The sequence below is a fragment of the Lytechinus pictus genome, chromosome 15, assembly GCF_037042905.1.
Source record: "Lytechinus pictus isolate F3 Inbred chromosome 15, Lp3.0, whole genome shotgun sequence".
NCBI lineage: Eukaryota > Metazoa > Echinodermata > Echinoidea > Temnopleuroida > Toxopneustidae > Lytechinus > Lytechinus pictus.
Genome location: NC_087259.1, coordinates 337,053 through 361,707, shown reverse-complemented (window position 1 = coordinate 361,707; position 24,655 = coordinate 337,053). Strand labels below are relative to the sequence as shown.

The following is a 24,655-nucleotide window of genomic DNA, read 5'->3' as shown; positions in this document are numbered from 1 at the left end:
GGATCAATTGATAGTTACATTCTAAGCTTTCTTACGTTATCCTTGCCAAGACTACAAGATGTTCTTTTGTATATGACATATATGGGTAGTCACTACTTTCGAGAATTATCAAAACAGACCTATAACTCTTTCTGGAGTGAAATGTTTTTTGCTTATAGTAATTTCTTAACTATCTATTATAATAATCATGTCAATATACCTTCACATCCTTTATGGAATAATAACATAAAAATAGGCAATTTGCCAATATATATGAAGAAATGGAGTGAAAGGGGTATACGTTTCATTAATGATATTTTGGATGAAGGAGGGCATTTTTTATCTTTCAAAGATTTTCAGGATCTTTATGATGTCCAGTCAAATTTTCTTTTTTATCATTCACTGTGTGCTGCTATCAAGGAAGCCTACAAAAGGTCCACTTTCAATAGAATCCATCAACCATTAATTCCAGATGTGCTATCATTTATTACTAAACATAAAAAAGGATGCTCGCATATTTATTCCATTCTATTGAAACGACGAAAAACAGAAAACAAAAGCTTTCTTAAATAGAAGTGCATATTTGATCTGAACGATAAAAGGTGGGAATCCTATTGCTCATTGGGTTTTCAGTGTACCATTGATGTAACATTGCGTTGGTTTCAATATAAGGTTGTGCAACGTATATTATTTACAAATGATTTGCTTTTCAAATTGAAATTAGTTTCAGTAAACAAATGCACCTTCTGCCGAAAAGAAATCGAAACGGTTTTGCATCTATACTCGGAGTGCAGGCATGTTAATCACATTTGGAAAGAGTTAGAGGTTTGGATTAGGACCAAAACCAGTGAGACTCTACACTTTTCAGATGAAAATAAAATATTCGGATTTATTGGAAAAAACAATTGTGCACTTAATTGTATTTTTATTATAGTAAGAAAAACTGTATATGATTGTAAAATAAACAATACAATTCCTCTTTTCAGTATCATTAAATCCTCAATCAATTATTATCAAAATGAGAAATACATTGCCCAACTTAATTTCAAACAACGCAGATTTGACAAAAGATGGTTTCGGTTGAAAAATCTTTGTACTGTTTGACTTCAACATGTAAAATTATTTTGTTATACTTGTCAGTTCATTGTTTATATCAGTGATTGTATTATTCATTGTGCTCTGTACCTATTGATTTTTGATTGCCAATAAAATCCCCTTCCCCTCTTCCTCTTTCACCCACACATAAGCAACAACCTATCATATCGATTATTTTTCTTTCTTTCATTAACTCCATATTCAATTATCAACCATCACTTCAACTTTATTTATTTCCCCCTCTTCATATGTTATACTTATATCTACTAAATCTGTTATCCAATTCTTTGAGGGATCCACAACCCAGCTTTTCAGTGCATCCCTCCATTTCCTCAACTTTTATTTTATTAAAAAGATAAATATAACTAGCCTTGCTTTAACATTAATGTTTAAAGTTTTACCAAATACATTTATCTACTTCATTTGTATGGTCATATTGCTTACAATGTATATTCCCTTGTACTGATTTGTATGGGTATTATTTCATGTTTGTGTAATATGTTGAGTCGAAATGAAATAAAGGAAACTTGAAACTTGAAAAAAAAAAAAAAAAAAAAAAAAAAGATTCCAGGGCCAATTGCTTGCAATGGCTCTTCCTTTAACTCTTTCCTCTTGTTTTGAGACTCAGTCGACAACTCCACTGGAAGAACTGAACACCTGCTAAGTGCATCAGCACATCTATTGGAACGCCCTGACCTGTATCTGATTTCCAAGTCAAAGGGAGCTAGTTGGGCGATCCACCTCTGCTCCGTTGCTCCTAACTTGGCTGTCTGTAGATGGGCTAGAGGATTGTGATCCGTAAGTATCACAATGTGGCTCCCAATCAGATAGTCCTTAAACTTCTCTGTGACTGCCCACTTTAGCCCTAATCAGAATGCTCAGTAGTGAGCATATTATTTACTAACAAGCTATACTTACCTATACCATCTCATCAAATTGCTATTCGTTACCCTGACTCGAATAGCCACCGGTATAAAACTCCCCAAAAGAGGCTAACTGCAATCAGGTAGCCCGGGAAACCCGTCACGGAACAAGACCCATAAATCCCGCTCGCCGCATATAAGCCTCCTCTTTCGTAGCCAAGGAGGGGCGAAGTCTGCTGGGGAGGACGGGTGGGGAGTTATAGGTAAGTATAGCTTGTCAGTAAATAATATGCTCACTACTGAGCATTCTGATTTACTACACTGCGCTATACTTACCTATACCATCTCATCAATTTGCTAGAATAGCACGGAAAAACTGGAGGAGGGGCAGAATTGAGACCCTTACCAGACATGTTAGCATAACAACGATAAAGATACCGATTGACTATAAAATGGAGTAGTCTCCCAACTGGAGAAGCTACTCTAGGAATAAAGGGATATTAATATCATCAACCTCGTTAATGAAATATATCAACTGGAAATAGTCTAGGAACGATTAGGACAAGACAGAACCGTCGAGGCAAAACCTGTGTCTCGGCTAATTATATCAGATAAGTAATAAGATACAAATGTATTGAAATTGGTCCAATAGGCTGCCTGGAGGATATCCTCCATAGAGGTACCCTGAAAGAGCGTCCAAGATGCTGCTATGCCCCGTGTAACGTGGGCTCTAATGGACTCTGATAATATGGCGTCCTCTCCACCCGACCTTATCCCCTGCATTAACCATCGAGAAATCGTAATTGGACTAACAGGGCCGTGAGGTTCTATTGAACTAATGAACAGTTGGTGGGAAGTGCGAATACACTTAGTCCTATCAATGTACCACTTAAAGGCACGTACGGGACACCGTAACCTATCTTCGGAAACTGACGAGAGATTGCTGATGGCTGGAAGAACAAATTTCACAGGGTTTAGAGGTTTCTTTTTTATTCTTAGTTAGGAAACCTGGTCTAGGGATCAAGTGGACTCTGTCCTTCTCCCAACGGAAATGACCCGGCCTTACCGTGAGTGCATGAAGCAAACTATGTCTTTGACCCGAAGCTATAGCCAACAAGAAGGCTTTCTTAATGGACAGATCAAAGAGGGAGCATTTATGCATAAGTTCAAAGAGGGATTTGGCTAGGGCCTGAAGGACCCGTGGAAGGTCCCATTTGGGGAAGAGTCTTCGGCTAGGAGGATTTTGTAAGAAAAATGATCTTGTTAGTCTGGCAAGGACAACTGAAAATGAGATAGTCTCCCCATTAGAGAAGTCTGAATGAATGGCTGCTATGGCTGATCTGTAACCCCCTATGGAGGAGATTGATAAACCTTCGTCAAATAATAGAAGTAAGAAATCTGCTATCTTACCTAAAGAGGCAGAGGATGGATCAATCTGTAAACTGCCACACCACCGGAAGTATCTCTGGAGTCTAGAATCATAAGTGTTCTAATTATGATGTATATTCATGCATTCATTGTTTTCTTGAAAATTCAGTGTGCTTCTCTTTGTTTACAAATGATATTGTGCAAATTTCCTGTAGAAAAATTTATGACACTGATGGATTTCCATAGAGTTACGATTGATTGGATCAATTGTAACTCTTTGTAAGACGGGGCCCTGGTTTGTGAACAGACCTGTCATAGCATCACAGGATGTAACCTTTCTGGAGGAATCCCCAACAAATCTAGAATTGTCTTTTCTATCCTTTTCAAATAGTACATATGGATGGAAATCTCTTTACACAGTATTTGCTCAACCCTTTTGATAGTTGTTGGATTGCTGCAAGGTCCATAGTGACTTAATTGATAATATAATACAAAGGACTTCTTAGATCCAAACATCGAGGTCTCCATGATCAAACCAATGACATTTGCAGAGTAATGAATATCATACAGATGTTGATGTTGTGGAGCGTTGTGGCCCAGTGAATTAGCCTTCCAACTTTGAAACAGAGGGTTGTGGGTTCGAATCCCAGCCATGGCTTAATTCCTTCAGCAAAAAAAAATTCATCCACATTGCGCAGCACTCAACCCAAGTGAGATGAATGGGTACCTGGCAGGACTTCATTCCTCGAAAAGCCAGGGTAAAAATATCCAAGTCTTTGGACATAATGTGAAATGTGCTATACAAGAACTGCATTATTATTATTAACCAATTCATAATGAAAGTTGAAGCCAAGATTTACGAGATACCATATTAGCCTATCAATATTTGATTCTTTGGAAAAAATATCAGGTCAATTTTGATGCAGGAAAGAATTGACCACCCCTTGTACACTTTCAGAACCAGAGTGTTGGATCAGTTGGTAGAATGTAAGTCTCACAACCGGGAGGTGGGGGGGATTTGCTGCTACCCTGTTTGGCGTTCAACATTTAGAGGATAGAGCCTCATCGATCTGGAGCTGCACAGTGGCTGCCGGGCTCACGATCAATTGGGTAAAATGAATTTTCGGAATATTTCTATTCTCAGAATTCTAATACGAACAATAACATATTTTCTTAATCACAATCCCTGATTGAGAACTCTGGGATTGTATGGGAAACTTTATCATTGGAACACACAGTAGATTGTTAACTGTCATAATTATTTCGAAGGAAATTATTGTTTATGTATATTTTCTTTCAATATATTCGCCCAATGAATATGTCGTTTGTGTTTGTAAACTTTATATCATTTGTATGTACAGCCAGTGGAGGCCAAATTTCTATGTATTTTATCATGGATCAACAATAAATTAATCTGAACATCATTGTGGCAAGTGTGGTAGAATCTGATGGACAATAGTAGCAATTCTTACTGCAGGGTTCACCACCCTCAGGCTTTGGTTTGAGAGCTCAAGACTGTCTGGGCATCCACAGACTACTCCATAAACCACACCTAAATGTTCCTTCGCCATGGCTTTATGTTGTATGCCGCCCACTTGCGGCCTAGGTTTTACAGTTTGCTGCTACTGTTCATTGGGGTATTCGCCCCTTCCGGCCAGCAGCTTGCGTTGCGTGAGTATGTTGAATAAATGCTTAAACATTATTCCATTGTGACCGGTTGTCCATCTTTGTAGTAGTCTCTTAATAATGGCGTGGTGGCAGCTGCGGAATTTCGTACTCACCATTGATTTATTTTGCGATGGACTTAATGCGTTTTCTTGCAGCCAGTCGGTCGACAAAGCCGTTGTCGTGATAGGTGGTTAATGTTTGCTCGCACTGCCGTAGTCCCACTTATAGCCCATTTCGATGGCTTTTCCCTGTCCCTTTTCGAGGCGGTGGTCACAACCTCGTCTCTAGCAGGCCCAAGATAAAGGGCGCAATAATCAACAGTTACATTTTGATCATTCTTATATTGATGTTACTTGTTGTAATCAAGAGTCAGAGTCAATTCAGATCGATGGAAATGAGAGAAATGAATATGTGACAGAGTAATTTGAGTGTTGGTCTTGATGATGATGATTTTGATGATGGTAGTTTAATGGGGGTTCCATACCAACCTCATCCCCAGCAGGTAAGGGTAATGCATGCTACCATATCTGGTTATGTCAGTTCAAGTAGACCTAGAGCTTGCAGCCCTGATAAATCTGATGTAGAGTTTGAGTCAATTCAAATCAATGGAAATGAGATGAATGGATATGTGACCGAGAGTGATTCGAGTCTCGGTTATAATGATGATGATTTGTATGATGATTTTGATGATAATCCAATCAGGGATCCATACCAACCTCATCCCCAGACAATAAGGGCAATGCACACTACCATAACTAGCCATGTTAGTTCACACAGATCTTCTAGTAGTGCTATTACTTTTGGCTTTAGTAAACCTGATTGTAAATGTGATGATAGAATTAGCCATAGGTGTTGCCCTTTATGCCTTGCAGCTAGTCGTTCTGATTTCCAACATCACATTAGCGATTGTCCGTTTCTGCCGGAACATGAACAAAGAATAATTGCATGCGCTCGCCGGGCAATGTCAATACGCTATTGTTCAGACCAATCACGTAGCTCGAGTACTTATGATAGTCTTGATCATGATCTCATGTATTCTGAGTTTGACACTGACAGTGACTTATCGGATGATGACATTGTTGAAGATTGTTACGATCTTGGTAGTGCTTTAGGTTCAAGTCCAAACTTGACTGCTAGGGTTTCTTTGGAACCCCTGCTTGGTACTTTTGGTTGCTTCGAGGACCTACATGAGTTAGGCAGGTCACCACAGCTTCAGGGAGAAGATTTCTGCAGTGATGCGAGTGGCTCATCAGAGTTAGATGATGTCCACAACAGGGTTTGTGATCTTCTGCCACAGTCTCCAGTGGCCAGATTCTCTGAGTTACCTAGTAAGGCTACGTCTCCACACGTTGATATTTTCCATGGCTCAAAGTGTGTCCGAGTATACCTGGTTAGTGGTTCCTCAGTGAATCTAATCTGTTCCTCACTTGTTAGAAATCTTGGAGGTCTTATAATAGACACATCTTGTTCTGTTACACAAAAACCGTCCTTTCCTGGTAATATTGTTGGGACCACATCTCTCACTTTTACGAGAGAAGACCAGGTCTTTCTCTTTGAAGGCTTTGTTGTAGAGTCCTCAGATGTAACAATACACGCTGGCATTCCGTTCATTGCACGTCATGATATCACTATCCGTCCTGCAAGACACTGTATCGTACTCGGTGATGGACCCTCGTATACCTATGGTCCCGAGCGTACCGCACGCACAGACAGTAAAAACTGTGTTCCATTCGTCTCCGCTAAGTTAGACAGATCGCCTCCGGTGCCGCTCAGCGTTCGCGCAAATGTCTCATCTTGCTCGTTTGACAGTGAAAGATCTGCACCAACTCAATCACCTGGCGCAGACAGCTTGTCCGTGGACCAGCCCACCCGACATCTTGACCCTGATGCTACATGTCAGCCCAGGCAGCTTGGACTAGCCTCTACTTCTAGCCCACATGTATCCAGCACCATGCTTATTGACGTCAATGCCGATTGCAATAGTGCTGCTCATCTTGCTAACAAGCATTCAACAGACAGTTGCCAGCCCACCATGGACATTACTTACCAGCTCGCAGACAGCTCGCTTGAACTCCACGTCGGTGGCGTTGCCACTCCCCTCCAACTCGGTGAACCCTCTCAACCCTACACCATCAAGGTTGAGGACCCTCCTGGTCGCCCTCCAGATTCTGCCAGTAGAGCTTTGTCCATCCGTCTCCAGCTGTCTGACCCCTTTGTCCGTCTTCCTTCGTCTGATGCTGGCTGGTGTCTCGATGAGAATTCTCCAGCTACCCGATTTGTTGACGAAGAGAATTTCAGAGCTGATGTTGAGGCCACAGTTTACTCTCCAATCAGTGGCCCTGATGACATCCCACATACAGTGCAGGTCGAAGATCCTCCTGGCCCCCTGCCAGGTGCTCCCGGTAGACGAAACAGAGTGTGTACTATCTCCCCAAGTGATCCTCCTGGCCCCCCGCCAGGTGCTCCCGGTGGATTCGATGCTGTCTCCACTAGGGACGTTTCTGACTTCTTTTCTGTCAAGTCTCCTGGTACATATTGTCGTCATTTACATTTCTTGGCGTCGCCCATCTCTGACAGGCCACCTATCGCAACGCTTCGTCTGGGCCACTTCACTAGCTTGTTCTTGGGACTCCATTTGGGCCGCCCACAGGACATTTAACTTAATGCCTCTGCGCTTGTGAGTCCTACCTTCACCTTTGGCCATGACTGCTTTCCTTGACGACGTTGATAGTATGAGCTTATGAAAAACTGCATTACTGGCTTGAAATTTTTATTGCAAATGTTGACACTAGATGGACATTGATTGCAATACCTTATTTTGCCTCTTGCTAGTCGGATGTTTTATTATGTAATGATTTTATACTTTTCCATTATTAAAGTTTGTGTATGCTTATGATGTTAGTGAAGGGCAATTGTACTTTTGCTATTTATTTTTTTCCCCTAAGGTTGTGCGTCGATTCACTGCTGGATTGGTGAGTGTTGTGTGTGGTTTGACTTTAATGTATGCGGTGATTGCGTCACTAAATTTGTCATTTAAATTACAAAGCAAGGAGAGTGATATCGGGAATTATGCTTGTAATTTTTGCTTTTTGGGTTTATATGCATCTGTGGTTGTGCATTTTGTTTTAGATGAGTTCGTATACAATTCTACATGCAGCAAACAGCCTTATTTAATACTTTATGTTTTTCACTTTGTTGTTATTTATATTACTCTTTGCAGGATGTGATGGTATTTAATGTATTTTGTAATATATTTCTATGAACATGCGTATTAGACTGTTAGTCATTATTTTCTGATACGTCTCTGCCCTATATTACCAGATTTGTTGAGTAACCCTTTTGTTATACTTTTTATTTACTCTTTTGTATATGCATAAATGAATCAAACTTAATTGTTTCTTCATCCATGTACTGTTATATTATCAGGTTGCTTAAAGTTTTTGTTTTTGTATTTATGTTGCAGGCTTGTACAGACCAGCAGATTGGTGTTATAAAAATCATTGCTTGTGTTGCTTTATATACATGTAATTTATGATACAGGCTGTTAAGGGATAAGAGATGGATAATGTAAAAGTTACTCATTTGTTTAAATTTCGTTATATGGCATGTCCATGTGTTTAATTTTATTTTTACATATATTTGGAATGTATTTTTTTTTTTGAAAAAAAAAATTAGAACCAATGATTTTAGTTTTTTATGCAGTATTTTGTATTAAGATATTGTATTTTAATTGTTGATTTTCCTTTCATTAATATAAATGTTTGGTCATTGTATGTTACTTCCCATCAGGTAATGTTGGTTGCATTATTGCACATGCAGGCTAATGCCTTACACTGATTTCTGCTTAGCCAGATTTTGAAATGTTGCATATTTTGTGCGTATTGATTTATTTTTATAGTTTTGTTATATTGCTTTTTACATTATTTTGTTTAGGATGACTATTAGTCATAGTACTTATGCAAAACATTTAAAAATGCCCACTAGTCACACAGGTGTATTTGTGTAGTGTGGTCACTACACTGTAGAATGCTGCATTAATGTATGTGATGCTTATGCAGTATGTCCTGTACCTTTAAGTTTGCTTGTATAATAAAGTTGTTTTTGGTTTTTAGGGGGACAGATAAGACAGACTGTGAGTTTGATATCGATACACATGATCTCAGATAGATGAATTTGTAGTTTGAGATAGATTTTGTTGTTTAAGATTTTATGACTATTTCCTTGTTATATATATTGTTTTCTGTGTATTTGATTTTAGTGGTAACTCACTTTTATTAGCCTAGATCATAATGAGTTACTATGAGGTACATTTGTCACAAAGTACTTAGGTGCCTTCCTTTTTTGAAAACTTTTATTGAGCATAGTTGTTGTTGACTAACATATTACTTACTGTCAGTTGCAACTTCCATAAACCAGTGTGCTTACATAGTTTAGGATAATGACTTAGCAGGTTGGATTGTTTTGCAACTTTTTATGAACGTGTATTGAATTAGATTGTGTTGCTTAGGGTTTTATTGTTACCGGTATATGACAAAAGAAGGAAGGAAGAAAAAGTGGTTGCGCCATGGCTTTATGTTGTATGCCGCCCACTTGCGGCCTAGGTTTTACAGTTTGCTGTTACTGTTCATTGGGGTATTCGCCCCTTCCGGCCGGCAGCTTGCGTTGCGTGAGTATGTTGAATAAATGCTTAAACATTATTCCATTGTGACCGGTTGTCCATCTTTGTAGTAGTCTCTTAATAATGGCGCTTCTGTCATTCCTTTATAAGCCAATATTAGTCAGATGCCACATAAACATCATGAACAGAACTACTAGGTCTACATTCAACACGAGTGATCTCAACTTGTATGTAACCCATGTTTGGCAAGTTTTACCATTATGCATGGTATGATTTTGACAACCTCATCCATCACCACTATTTCCTCCTTTTCATGTTCTTCTGATATGAAAAAGATTTTTACTGCAAATCAACTTGAACACCTCTTATTATGACAGACTTTCAGGAACACCACACACACAAAAAACAACAATATCACATATTGCTGTGGACTTGGAACAGATTTCAGAAAATAAAATGCAATAGCAAAGAAATAGTCTTCCCCCTACTGGGACTTGCTGAAGGTGGGGAAGGACTAGTGTTTGATTGTCAAAAGTCCCGGTTATGAGTGGGGGCCCTGAATTCGGTGCGCTGACAGTGGGACTGGCGGCCCCGTCCCCCACCCCGAGGTTTCGTATGACTTTCCCCGCGGCCCCTTTCATTCCTGGCGTCGCCATCAGAGCGAGGGAAGGAGAGGGATGACCCCTTATGTTCATTGTAGGTCTGGGCCGGGGTCTGGAGCTCGAGCTAGCATAAGGGGATCTTTGGGCCTGGCCCTGGGCCGGTCTAGGGCCCGGCGGACTAGGTCTACTCCAGGAGAGCTTATAAAATATCTTGTCAGCTGTGATGCTGGCTGAAATAGACTCGTCCAATACTTCTTGAAAGTGTCCATGAAACAAGTCCTTACCTTCGAAAGGAAGCTTATTGAGAAGTCTGGCTGCCCCTTTCTCGATCTTGAGAGCATCTAGAACTTTAGCCCTCCTTGCCCTCGTGCATAGCAGTGTTGATCTTGCTGCTTGCTTATACTGGAGATCAGTGATTTTTGTGACTCTAACAATAAGTTCTTGTCATGGTAGAGACTCCAACTAAGCCTCTGAGCCTCACTAAGAGCGGTTAACAGGCACCCCTGGTACATCGCGAGTCTCATACCGCTCCGGGTGGCCGCCTCCAGCGCTGCTAGCTGATACAGTCGGCTGAGCGGTAACCAGTGGCAGTGCCGCGGAGAGGGTTACAGCCCGATCTAGACTTCCTCGCTCCCGCATCCCCGACACGGAAAGCAACGTCCGGGACCGAGCGACAAACCAGTAATCCTTCGAGACTTCTTTACTGATCGGTATAAGCCGAGAGTGTTGCTTATCTAGGCCCCGAAAACAGGATTTATACGGAGCGTCCATCTTGATCGCAGGACTGACTTCGTCCCAACTACTAAGGGACGAGTTCAGGCGGAAGATTGACTTCTCTCGCACAGTTTCGCTACTGGTACTGTCTTCGGCCCGAAGTAGAGGGCAGTATTTAGTCAGATCAGGGCTGGCTGATGCCTGTTCCCACTAGCCGGAGTATCGCGTTCGTGTATGCCAGAACTCTCTCGTACCCCTAATGGTGATTCTCCTCGTTCGAATCCCATTTGCTGGGCAGCTTGCAGGGAATGCACGGGGCTGCTATTAGAATTTGACGGGGAGATATTGCCCCAATCTCTTCTGCGAGATGTAACAGGTTGGGGGTAATCGAATTCCGAATCAGATTCTCCCACAATGGAAAACTTGTTTCTTTCCGTCCCTTAGAGGCGAGTATTCGCTAGCTTTTTCTCAACGGCTAGTACGAGGCGAGTTATCATTAGCACCCACTCCGCGACCGGTACAAGGCGATCTAGACCTCTCTCTACGTCTAGAATGAGTCGAGTTTTCATTAGCCCGTTGTCTCGGGCGGCTTTGTCTACTATTAGCCGGGCTGCGTTTCCCGGCGGTAATCAAGTCCAGTGGGTCGGTATAGGTCGATGGCGGCCCCCGCTGGGGGAGGATCACCTGCAAGGCTTCCAAGATCCAACTACCCGCCTCGGTGGGGTCTGGCAATGAATGGACTGACCGGTCACAATCCCGGGCCAGTAGGCTCTTCTTCTGAATTACAGGGGGTAGTAGTGAGTCGTTAATTCGAGCCTGATTGACATTAGAACACGAGTGGTCATCGCGAGGCCTCTTGCCCACCCTACCCTTTGATTTTATTTTATTTATTTTTTATGAGGAGCTACCCCGATCGGAAGGAGTGTAAACAGTCTCTTCCGATTTATCCGTACCCTTGTCTACCTCCCGCCTATGGGACTGGGTGTCTGATTGTGTAGAGTCATCAGCCGGCATTGTCTTGGCCGGCCGGGTTATTAGTGATAGGGTTCTTCGGCTTTGTCTTGGCCGCCTTATCATCTTTGTTATTATTATTTCTCGGCTTTGTCTTGACCGAGTTTTTCTCCCCTTTATTGAGATCTCTTGGGATGGGGGAGGCTTGGGAATTATCAATGTTTATGTCAGTTATTTCTAAGACATCGTGATTCATAAAGAAAGGCACTGAAGCGCGGTGGCTATTAAAACGTTTCGAGTGTACTCAGTGACGTCGCGGTCACGAAAGAGGAGGCTTATATGCGGCGAGCGGGTTTTATGGGTCTCGTTCCGTGACGGGTTTCCCGGGCTACCTGATTGCAGTTAGCCTCTTTTGGGGAGTTTTTTACCGGTGGCTATTCGAGTCAGGGTAACGAATAGCAATTTGATGAGATGGTATAGGTAAGTATAGCGCAGTGTAGTAAATAATTCAATCTTAAAACTAGAATAATCTGAATAATTCTTCTCGGCCTTTCTCAAACCTCTACTAGCAAATGCTAATGGGTGTAACTTCCCATCATCGCCATGTTGAGATAGACAGGCTCCTAAGCCCTTCAGTGAAGCGTCGATCTCTACGACAAATTCATGCCCAAATACTGGATAGCTCAAAACTGGTGTCGATGTCAACAATCTTTTGAGTGTGGCAAATGATTTCTCTGCTTCATCTGTCCATTCAAACTTTGCTGATACGTCACCTTTCTTCTTCTGATACCGCCTGGACTTCTTCGATGACTTCTGTGTCTTCCCGACTAAGGCATGTAGAGGGGAGGCAATCTGTGCAAAACCTGTGATAAATCTACGGTAATATGATCCCAAGCCCAAAAATGACCGAAGTTCCTCAGGTGAGTTAGGGGTTGGCCAGTCCCTGATTCGTTCTATCTTCCCTGGATCTACAGATATGCCTTCTGCAGTCACCACATGACCCAGATGGTTCACCCTTTCCTGAAGGAACTTGCACTTCTTCCCCTTGAGCTTAAGACCATTGTTAGTCAATCTTGTGAAAACAGCCTGAAGCCTCTCTATATGTTCCTCAAATGTGGTTGAATAGATAAGTATGTCGTCTAAGTATATGATTACTTGTGTCATATTCAAATCTCCAAGGACCAATTCTATCACCCTCTGGAATGTACTGGGGCTATTAACTAAGCCTTGTGGCATCCTCTTGAACTCAAACAGACCCCAAGGAGCACGAAACGCTGTCTTGTCTATGGAATCCTTGTCCATGGCTACCTGAAAATATCCGTTAGCCAAATCTAGGGAGGAGAAATATGAAGCTCCTCCTAGGGCCTCAAGGGTTTCCTCTATACGTGGTAAGGGAAAGGAATCCCGAATTGTACGAGCATTTAACTGTCTGTAATCTATACAAAGCCTTAACGAGCCATCTTTCTTTCTTACTGGAACTGGGGACTTGCATACGGACTCCTGGAGCGCTGGATTATTCCTTTATCTAACATTTCTTGCAGTAACTTCTTCATCTCCGCAGCCTGATTAGGAGGAACACGACGGTATGGCAACCGGATAGGTGGACCTTCCGACGTCTGGATTTGATGCGGAATGACTGTACAGCAACCCAAATCCATCTCCGATTCAGAAAATTCAGCCGCATTCTTGACCAAAAGTGAAGCAATAACATCAGCTTTCTCAGCTTCCAGTCCATCTAAATTAACCCCCATAGGTAGTTTGAGATTGCGACCGTCCAGGCAAGTGTGAATTTGGCTATTAGTTTCTGGTCCGTCAATCGCATCACTCACTGGAGCCTCATTATTAACTGCGCCAGGCTCAACTTCTATATCAGTGACCATGACTTCTACTGTATTGTTTTGTCCTTGTAGTACTATTTCACTCTTTCTTTCAATCCTTGTAGCAGATGCTAGTATTGTATTGGGCTCAATGAGAAGTTGCTGCTCACTCCGGTTAGCTACTGTCACATGAAGCCTTTCTCCCTTCACCTGAGTGCAACCATCAAAAAGGTCGATCGAATTCAGTCTTGGTCTGTCTTCTGACTCATCGTGTACAACTTGGACAAGAACATCTCGACCATCCCACTGGACTGCATTATCCATGTGACACTCTAATCTCCTGGCAGTGAGTGGTGGTATCACCTCATTGTTATCTCCTGTCTTAAGCACAGTTGAAGTCTCCTGGTTCAACACAGGCTTGGGAAATGCCTTTAAGACCTCCACAACCATCTGCCAGTCACTTTTTCCACTTTGGGACTCATCATCTCCCACAAAGCTATAAAGAGCATTGGAGCCTAATAAAACTGGGTATTCCTTTCTTTTACTAGGGACTACATCCTTAATCACGAGAAATCCTACTTCGTCAGTCTTCCCATTGGCTGTAACTGGTGCCCTGAAGTAACCTACGATTGGGACAGCTCCTGAGATGCCAGTCACTCTTAAACCACTATCAGTGCCTTCGAGGGCCCCAATGATCCCTTCTAAACATCTCTCGTAGTAACTCAGTGGAACCAGACTCGCTTCGGCACCCGTGTCTAGAATACATCCAGTCTCTACTCCAGCTATCTTGACTATGGCTTTTGGACTTCCTGATACTAGCGATGAAAGATAATTTGAGGAGTTGGATACTGTGAGGACTTCAGCGGATCCTTCACTCAGTTGATTTCCAGGATTACTCCTCACCGTTTCCATAACATCTGGACAATCTTTCTTAAAGTGACCTGGCTTGTCACAGGCATAACATCTAGGTGGTTTAACACAATTTTTCTGTACATGGCCCTTCTGTTTGCAATTAAAGCAATGTAACTCTCCTTTCCTCTTTGGCTTTTGTCGAAGATGAGGGGGGAGCTGTAGGGCCTGAATTTCCTTGACAACTTCACTAAGTCCCTCTTTAAGAAGAGATATTTCCTCCCTCATTGTTTTTATCTCAGCTGTCTCAGAAGATGCTTCGACCCTAGCAGTCTCTACTTCACATTCTCTCACCCTTGGTCTTGGGACCGTATTTGTGTCTTGGAATAAATTCAGGACTTCTTCTCTCATCGTCAGGAATGTCCCAGATCCGCTAGAAATTAGGATCCTCCTCAGCTCTCTCTGGATCTGTTTGTCCCGCACCCCTCTCACAAATTTTTCCTTGAGGGTCATGTCTCTTAATCTTTGCAGAGCCTCCTACTCAGGTATGGAAGCGGCTGCTTCCATCCTATCATGCAAACGGGTAAGAACACTACTGAAATCGGCAAGTGATTCTCCGTCAAGTTGGACAAGACTGTGAATTTCACTACTCAAGCTTTGGACGCTCTCTCTTAAGCCAAACCGAGTCATCAGAACCCTTCTCAGGCCAGTCGGATCATCACGTAGGCTTGCCTCCCTACACATGACCTCATCCTTGGCTGGACCACTTAGATGAGTCACAAGAACTTGTGCCTTCTCCCTCTCTGATAACTGGTAATATTGGCAGTATTCATTGAATTCATCAAACCATTCACGTACAGTCAAATCACCAGGCTTTTGTGGAATACCCTTAAACTTAGGCAACTTCATCGAGGGCATTGACCTACCATGGACATACTTCGAAACGCACCAGTCATAGAAGCAATCATGTCTTCGAGGCTAGTGCTAGGGGTTGCACCAGCCCCAGTCATTACCTCCAGGCATCCTGCTGGTTTATTTGGGGAAAGAAATCTATGACAATTCTGAAACACAACTTCTTACAAAATATAAATATAATTTCTTAACTTGTTTCAATTATTTTAACCAAATTACCTTCCAACCTTAAAATAGCCTATATCTAATGGCGTCTTCTTATCCTCTTGACCTGCTGGCGTCCTCTGATGTAGTAGGGGGTTGCATCAATCTCGAACCGGTGATCCCACTTCTGACACCATTGTAGTAAACTGGGCTCGAGTGGTAGTATGGGTTGGGGTTCAAGTACTCAGTCAGGACATGCAACCATAGACAGGAAGTAGGGGGGTGGGTCAGCCATTTATTGAAAGCCGGGTAGATCATACAAAACAAGGAAAAAAACCCTACTATTGGCCAAGAGATAACAGGGTACATCCACCAAGTCACATTCCGGAGATTTCACTCGACATCGCTCATACATGGTACGTCAAATGAAATTCCATGCCTCCTTGTCGAGCATGGCTTGGAAGAACGAACAACATAGCCCTAACGTGCACTGCCGTCACCAATCGCTTTCTGATTTATCATACCGCCGTAACAACAAAAACGCTTGTTCTTTCGCGCCACCTACAGTTGAACGCTATGATGCTATCTGATATAAATATCCTTCCACAACATCACAAATATTTATGACATATTACTAGATTTAGTATCAATGGAAAAGTATGATGAAAACAACTATGTTTTTAACACAAAAATCATACACATCATTTATGAGAATAATCAGCTATAAATCTGAGGAACTACTTTTACTTCTTTGAGTAACAACATCATTGCCATTACGTAACAGGTGAGTAAACAACGGAAAATATCGACCAAAAAGAAATACACTTTCGCTTTAAATTCTCCTAAGGTGTCTCCTAAAAAAATTGATTTTGCAAGAAAATTCAATTTCCCTCATGTCCAAGTTTCACGAATTAGGTCCATTTACTTTCTAAGTTATGATGTCATTTCAAAAACTTAACCTTGGTTAAGATTTCAATGTTGACAACGCCACCATCGGTAAAGCAGCGCCTGTAGTCTCCCAGGGGGCACTCAAATGTATTGGTGGTACGGGGACATGCCGCTTTGGTGACCCCCCAGGGTCACTCTCCACATGGCCTGCTACGCACCCGCGTCAAGAAAAAGCGTCGAAAAGGGTCCCGTTTCAGGCACTCGGGCGGCGTCAACGTCTTTGGCAAAAAGGGTTGCATTTCAGCACCATTTGCTCGTAAATCGCCGATAAGGGTAGCCTTTTCTTTCTCTCTTCACGCCGTTTAGGGTTCCTAATTTGGTTATGAAAATTACGCCATTTTAGGGGTGCAAACTTGGGCAAATTTGAGGAGACCCGGGAGCAGACATAAGTCATAAACACCATGACAGACGATTTTAGGGATAAAAAATAATCCTCCCACACGCCAGCGCAGCACTTATGAGAGCATGGACCTATATTAGATCCATGATAAGAGTTACCCCCCCCACCCCATACAGTTCTAGCTAGTCTCTTACACCTGGCTCTATACTAGGCAGCACGTGTTACCCACACGGCCCACAGCACAGGTATCACATTATCAATTTTTATGTTTACGCCACTTAGGGTATCAAATTAGGGGATTTCCCTGTTCACGCCACTTACATGTAGGGTGGCTTTTCTGGGTTACGCCGTTTAGGGTTGCAAATTTACATAATGTCATTACGCCATTTAGGGTGCATTTCTGAGGTTGTCGGACACGCGTGGGTAGCAGTCCATGTGGAGAGAGACCCCCCCCGGGGGTGACCCCCTTTTTCAGACCTAATTTTCAGTTCTCTAGATACTCCAAATGACAAAAGTTCTGTTCAAAAGCTGCCCCGCCCAGCTCGCAAGACCCCCTTAACAAAACATCTCAGTTCCCTTGCCCTGCCAAAATTGTCCAGCGTGAGCTCGCATGAGAGAGCTGCACACTGCCCATTATATATTTAGTTCCCAAGACCAAGTATTTTACCCTTGTGGTCAGTTCCTTAGACCCCCATTTCAGGGGTTCGTGTGGCACACCCCCATCAAAAAATATTTGCCGGAAATAAAATATGGCGAAAACTATTGTATTCCAAAGCTGTAGATTTTGTCAATTCCAGCTTGCAGAAAAATATATTTATAATATCTTTATCTGATAGAGCAGTAAAATCACCAAGTTTTCCTGTGAAGATCAACAAACCTAAGGAATCTCAATGTTCCTAACACAACATGATGTCACGATCTTGATGGTGAAAAGCACAGGAAAGTTTATTTTCGAAACCCAATAATTAGAGCTACTCATAAGCCAAATATTCAGCTGGCAAGCAGTGAAATGCATACAACTTCCATTGTCGTATTTCACTTATATTTGATAGGTACATTATATGACTGGTAAATTTCACATTTTGGTCCAGTCTTTAATCCAGGGTTATCGCAAGCGTAAATAGGGTGGGGAGCCCTTCCAGACTGCTTTTGCTCTTCGTAAGATATAAAGTCCAATCACCTAATTTATTTGCCACAGTATTTCTTAACTCTTTGCCTGCCACGTACACTATCCCCCCTGCGCCACATTAATTTTGGGGTGCCACATTCAGAGGGGGTTTGCGTGCACTGTCTTATTCAACTCGCAATAACCTATTACTGGTTTGTCGTATTGAAAAAAATTGTGTAGCAAAGTTTTAGAGAAATGAATACTCTTGCAAATGTTATCATTTTTGCTATGTATAAAATCATAGATTTTGAGAATTTCAACTTTACATTCTGTTTCCAATTTTTCGTTTAGGAGGGTATTTTATATTCAATACTTCCTAATGAAGGTTAAATTTCTAAGTTAGTCCATTGAAAAGATGTGTTCTTTAGCTTTCATTACATACCAAATCCATGTCTTTATGGTCATTTTGAGCTAAGCAGTTTAGGATTGAAATGGGGCATTCAAAAAGAGTAAACTGACAATGAACTAAACTCTTCTATTGAAATTGACCCTGGCTACTTCTCAATAGACTTCCCGTCTTGGGAGACTTCTATTGATACTTTGATCCCCTTATTGTTATAGGGAGGTGGCAATTTGTATCATTCTTTTATTACAAGGAAAGCAGTGCAAGCTATTGAAAGCTCATCGAAATATATCCTAAAGCAGTTTAAAAAACTCAATTTTACGCGAAAAATCTCTATGTAAACAACGTCGGCGAAAGCTATAACACGAAAGCTAGATTCGTAAACAATGCAATACGCGTGTCGCTATTGTATGTGTGTGCACACAATTACAATTAAATGCGTTCCGTATGCATTGTGTGTGAACTGTGACTTGAGTCGTCATTGGCAGTCCGCCGTATGTGCCGCGAGTCGTCCGTGGCGGGCAAAGAGTTGACATATGCTACTTTTGAGACCAAATTTGCGAAGCTTGGGTACACAGCTTATGAACTTCAGACCAAAATTGCACAAAAACAAGATTTCATGTACAAATCAAAAACCCATTCCCTCTGCTGTTTGAGCTACTAAAATAGGCTGGTTAGATGGTTGAGAAAATAACCTTTGTTAACAACAGGAACAATTATTTGTCACCATACTCACCAGCTCATCCTTAGCTTTGAGTTCATTCTCTAGTTCTTTGACCTTCTCCTGGTTGAATTTGGCCTTCTTTTTCAATTCTTGAGCCTTGCCTTCAGTTTTCTTCTTCTCATCCAAGGTGGTAGTGTGATCTGCTTCAAGAGCCTGGAAGCTCTTCTTTCTGGCTTCTAACTGAACCTCAAGGTTTTCAATCTCCTCTGATAAATAATGGTTATGGCAATAATGGTTACTAATTATATATTTCAATTTTAACATCACAATCAACACTTTTATTTAAGACTGAATTCTATTATATTATTTTTACTGTTCATTACCATACACTGTATAATGATCTAAAAAAAGCAGTTTAACATGCTTTCTAAAGAAAACAGAAATAAAGAAATACTGGTAAATGAAATAAAAATAAACAGGCCTACATAATACATAAACAGATAAAAATAGATAAATTAATAAATTAATTAAATGAGAACAGGGTTTGAAATATATTTACATGTACTTTATGAGTAATTCAAAGGGAAAGATTACAGGAGATCCGGCATGCCAACTATTATTCAAAGCAACAATCCTGCAGTAAACCTGAAAGACTAATAATTTAAATTAGAACAAGTTAGGGTTGAAATAAAAAACATGTGGAGCGCCTCTGGCAGTCTCACCTGCATCACGCGGTAGCAGCAGTGCTGACTTTGAAAACTACTGTAAAATAATTTTTCACAAAAAACACCATTCATATAATGATACAATACTACGTTTATTGACAATAAATGACATTTGACCTTGATCATGCGACCTACGACTTGTCAGTGATACTTGATTACCCCTATATCCACATTTTATAAACTACTGTACATCTATAAACTTTGAAAGTAATGACAGCAATCTAATAGAAACCTCCAAAATGGCCAAAGTTCAATGACCTTTGACTTTGGTCATGTGACCTGAAACTCGCATGAGATGTTCAGTGATACTTGATTACTCTTATGTCCAAGTTTTATGAACTAGATCCATACACTTTCAAAGTTTTGATGGTTATTCAACAAATACATGTACCCCCAACATGACCAAAGTTCATTGACCTTTGACCTTGGTCATGTGACCTGAAACTTGCACATGATGTTCAGTGATACTCGATTACTCTGATTTCCAAGTTTTATGAACTAGACCAATAAACTGTCAAAGTTATGATGGTACATATAATTAAACAAACATCCCCAACTTGGCCAAAGTTCATTGACCTTGGTCATGTGACTTGAAACTCAGGCAGGATGTTCAGTTATGCTTGATTAACCTTATGTCCAAGTTTCATGAACTAGGTCCACATATTTTCTAAGTTATGATGACATTTCAAAAACTTAACCTTACATGTAGGTTAAGATTTTGATGTTGATTCCCCCAACATGGTCTAAGTTCATTGACCCTAAATGACCTTTGACCTTAGTCATGTGACCTGAAACTCAGGCAGGATGTTCAGTTATACTTGATTAACTGTATGTCCAAGTTTCATGAACTAGGTCCATATACTTTCTAGTTTATGCTGTCATTTCAAAAAGTTAACCTTCGGTTAAGATTTGGTGTTGACGCCGCCGCCGGAAAAGCCGCGCCTACATGTATAGTCTCACTCTGCTATGCAGGTGAGACAAAGATGGGTAAATGAAGGAAAACACAGGCTTCTAGTTTCTCCCTCCGAATAAAATATTGAATTTCAAACCTGTTCTCATTTAATATTTCTACTTTATTATGTCAATTTACAGATTTTAAAGATAAGGAGATACAAATGCTACCCACCAGTACAAAAAAGGGTAAAAAAAAAAACTAAGTGGCATTAACCTTATCCTCAGGGGTATGAATATTCAATCAGCCCTACTAGAAAAGGCCTTGATAATGAAAATGTCTATGCCAAAGCCAACATATTCTAGACGACTAGATCCATCTAAATATTGTCTGATTATACAGCTTCTTGTAATTGGTACAGCCCGCCAAATGACTTTTTGGTATCCCCTCTTCAAATTGTGTTTGCTCACTCATGCATGAATGAGAAATAATCTGAGTAATTTCAGATGAAAGGGGAGATTCTAAGCTTTATAATGGTAGGTCATTTGTCTATTGTATTTGTGATTAAGTTATGATAAATCATTGATAAATCTTGGTTTCGTTTTTTGTGGGACGCACTGTATAATATGGTATATAATGTATAAAAGGTCCTTTGGCCTTAAATTCTGTGGGGGAATGTGCATTCTAGGTACTTAAAATTATTTTATTTGATATTCTGGTAAGAATTTGTGCATTTTGACACCATAATCACCAACCTGCACCTTTCCATCTCAGAGACACCATTATACAGTATATATGAAAAGGTCATTGACCTTTGACCTTGAAAAAAAGCACATTCCCCAACCCGTATTCCTCCTAACTTTTTTTGGTAAATGTTGACACCCATACCTACTCAAATCAGTCAAAAAACCATTTCCCATAATTTTATTCCAGATTGGCTATTTTGGGGTCTAATTTAGGGATACTAATACAGGATTTTTACAATTCACTTTATAAAAGAAGTGATATTAAAGATGGGTTTAAAGATTATATATCTGATGTCAATTTAAATGTTCTGAATGAAGAAGATGCAAAATTATGTGAAGGAAAGATTACAGAAAATGAATGTTTTGAGGCCTTAAAGTCAATGAAGCTGAACAAATCACCTGGGAGTGATGGACTCAGCGTCGAATTTTATAAATGCTTTTGGGAGGAAATCAAATATATGGTAATTGATAGTCTCAATGAAGGTCATGAAAAGAAACAGTTGTCTTGTACACAAATACAGGGCATACTTACCTTATTGTATAAAAAGGGTGATAAAAAACTCTTAGATAATTGACGCCCTATTTCGTTGCTAAACATTGATTATAGACTTGCTGCCCGTATCCTTTCTTTACGATTACAGAAAGTGATAAATAAACTGATATCACAAGATCAAGCTGGATTTTTAAAAAATCGATCTGCTTCTGAATGTATTAGATTGATTCAAGATACTATTGACTATTGTGTGTTTACAAAGAAACAAGGTGTTGTGATGTTTTTAGATTTCAAAAAAGGTTTCGATACCATTAATCATGATTTCCTATTCTTATTGTTAAAAGAACTCAATTTTAAAGATTTGTTTTTAAGATGGATAAAAACGTTATATAACGGTGCATGTGGACGTGTTTAAAATTTTGGTTGGATATCAGATAAATTTGCAATAGAGAGGCGTAAGGCAAGGTTGCTCACTTTCGGCATATATATTTATTGTTGCAGAGGTTTTAGCTCAGAAAATTAGACAAAATAATCAAATACAAGGGATCCAAATTCCACATAGATTGAACGATAGAGATATACGTATCGTACAATATGCAACCATTTTTACTGATTCTATACAATGCATCAAAAAGATAATGAAAGAAGTCGAGACGTTTGGAAAATATGCTGGGCCAAAAATCAATTGGACTAAATAAATCTTATGAAAATGAATATAAACAACAATGAAATTAACAATCTTCTTTTTACAGAAGATCCTATAAAATGTCTTGGTGTTTTAGTTGGAAAAAAATATTCTGTTGTCCAATCTCTCAATTGGGAAAATAAAGTTCAAAAAATAAAAAATAAACTTGACTCATGGAAAATGAGAAAACTATCCGTACATGGAAAAGTGGTGGTAATAAAATTTTTAGTAATGTCACAGATAGTACATACTGCTACGGCAGTACCAATCCCTTCTCAAATAATCAAAGATATTAATAAACTAGTTTACAATTTTTGGGGGAATTCTAAAAAAAGAAATGGTGAAATGTAATGTTTTTCATAATCCCGAAAAAGAAGGGGGATTAGGAATGGCTGACTTAAAGACAAAATGTCGATCACTACGTCTATCATGGATCAATAAATATTTGACAGGTGAAGACAGTGCTTGGAAAACCCTGTTTCAATATTGGACTCAGAAAATCGGCAGGGATTTGCCTCTTTGTTTGACTTTTAATTGCAAAAAGAGTGATATGTATCATGTTTATATGAAAAAACATTTGTCCATATTTTATGTTGACATGTACTGTTCATGGGCTGATTTAAAGTATATTGATATGTTTAAAGTAACGAATATTGAAAACGAAATTATTTGGTACAATAGAAACATTAAGTATAAAAAGGATGTATTATATTTTCCTAACTGGACAAAAAAACAATATTTTGAAAGTTAAACAAATCCTACCAGGTGGTGAATGGAAGAAGATTGATTCAATATGCACTATTCTTAAAGAGAATTACTTTCTACCTTTGAATTGGTGGAAATAAAACATGCGTTCCCGAAGTTCTGGCTTGACAAATTACTTAATAGTGCACTAAATGTAAACAGCATGGTATCGAAATCCAGCACTATTGAAATATCAACAGGTGACTGTATAGAAATCAATGGCATGAAAGCCAGACATTTTTATCATTTGATGATCGAAAAGGAGAAAAGAGACCTCCCTTGTATTCATTTTTGGAACAATTTCTTTAGCTTGCCTCTTGAATTTAATTGGAAACGATCATTAGAGTTTAAACTTGATTTTATAAACAGGATTAAACAATTTAATTTTAAATTTATTCATAGAATACTACCAAGTAAATACAATCTTTGCAAATGGAAAATTAAAAATGATATTTTACGTAATATTTGTAAAGTTCCAGAAACCAGTATTCATATTCTTTTTACCTGTCAAGTGGTAACAGTATTTTGGAAAATTGTTTCTAAATTAATAAATGCTTTGTTTGATGTAAAGATTGTTTTGAACGAAAAAAATTATCGTGAAAGGTCATGAAATAGAAAAAAACAGAAATTTTAAATTTTTCACAATTTGTAATCTATAGCAATTATATTAGAAAATGTTTTGGAAACGACAAGCATATGACTCATGCTTTTTATTTTATGAAAGATCTAAAGGTAGAAATTTTAAGTTATTTAAGAAAAAAATGTAATCAGAAGAGACTTGATTTAAAACAGGTCTCAAAGGTTCTTTCAATCCTTTAGTTCCTGTTTTGTTAGTTTATCTATGTATATTTTTGTATGTGACTTTTGTAAAAACGATTGTAAATATCATATTAAAAAATAAAGTCCCTCTTATGACGATTAAAGAGAACAAAAAATAGAGATGCTCGGGGGGTTGCGCAGCCGAGCACATGTATCCCCCGAACCCACCGCGTCATCCGTCATTGTGATACATGTATATAGAGCTCACACAGAAATTTGACAAATAAATACAATTATCATGGCGACAATGACCCTAGCATGCAGGTCCCCCAAGCCCATCTATCATCCAAGTGTGGTTGAAAAGTGACTTACGGTTGCGGAGAAAGAGAGTCTTGCACGTAAACTTCAACGTTGACTTGAAAATGACCTTTGACTTTACCATGTGACCTCTGACTGCAGCATAACATGCAGGCCCCCCAAGTCCATCTACCATCCAAGTTTGGTTGAAAAGTGACTTATGGTTGCGGAGTTACGTGTCACAAGAGTCTTGCATGTAAACTTTAACGTT

At 39.9% G+C, this 24,655-nt stretch overlaps 1 protein-coding gene across 1 annotated transcript in view; it reads right to left on the bottom strand.

Annotated features, from left to right (window-relative positions):
- Positions 1-20,942, bottom strand: part of LOC129278120 (centriolin-like) — a 36,681-nt gene extending 15,739 nt beyond the window's left edge. Inside the window, exon 1 of the mRNA XM_064110359.1 lies at positions 19,116-20,942. Coding sequence (XP_063966429.1) covers positions 19,116-19,367 — 252 coding nt within the window. The 5' untranslated portion in view covers positions 19,368-20,942. The remainder of the gene's footprint in view (positions 1-19,115) is intronic.
- Positions 20,943-24,655: the final 3,713 nt, after the last annotated feature.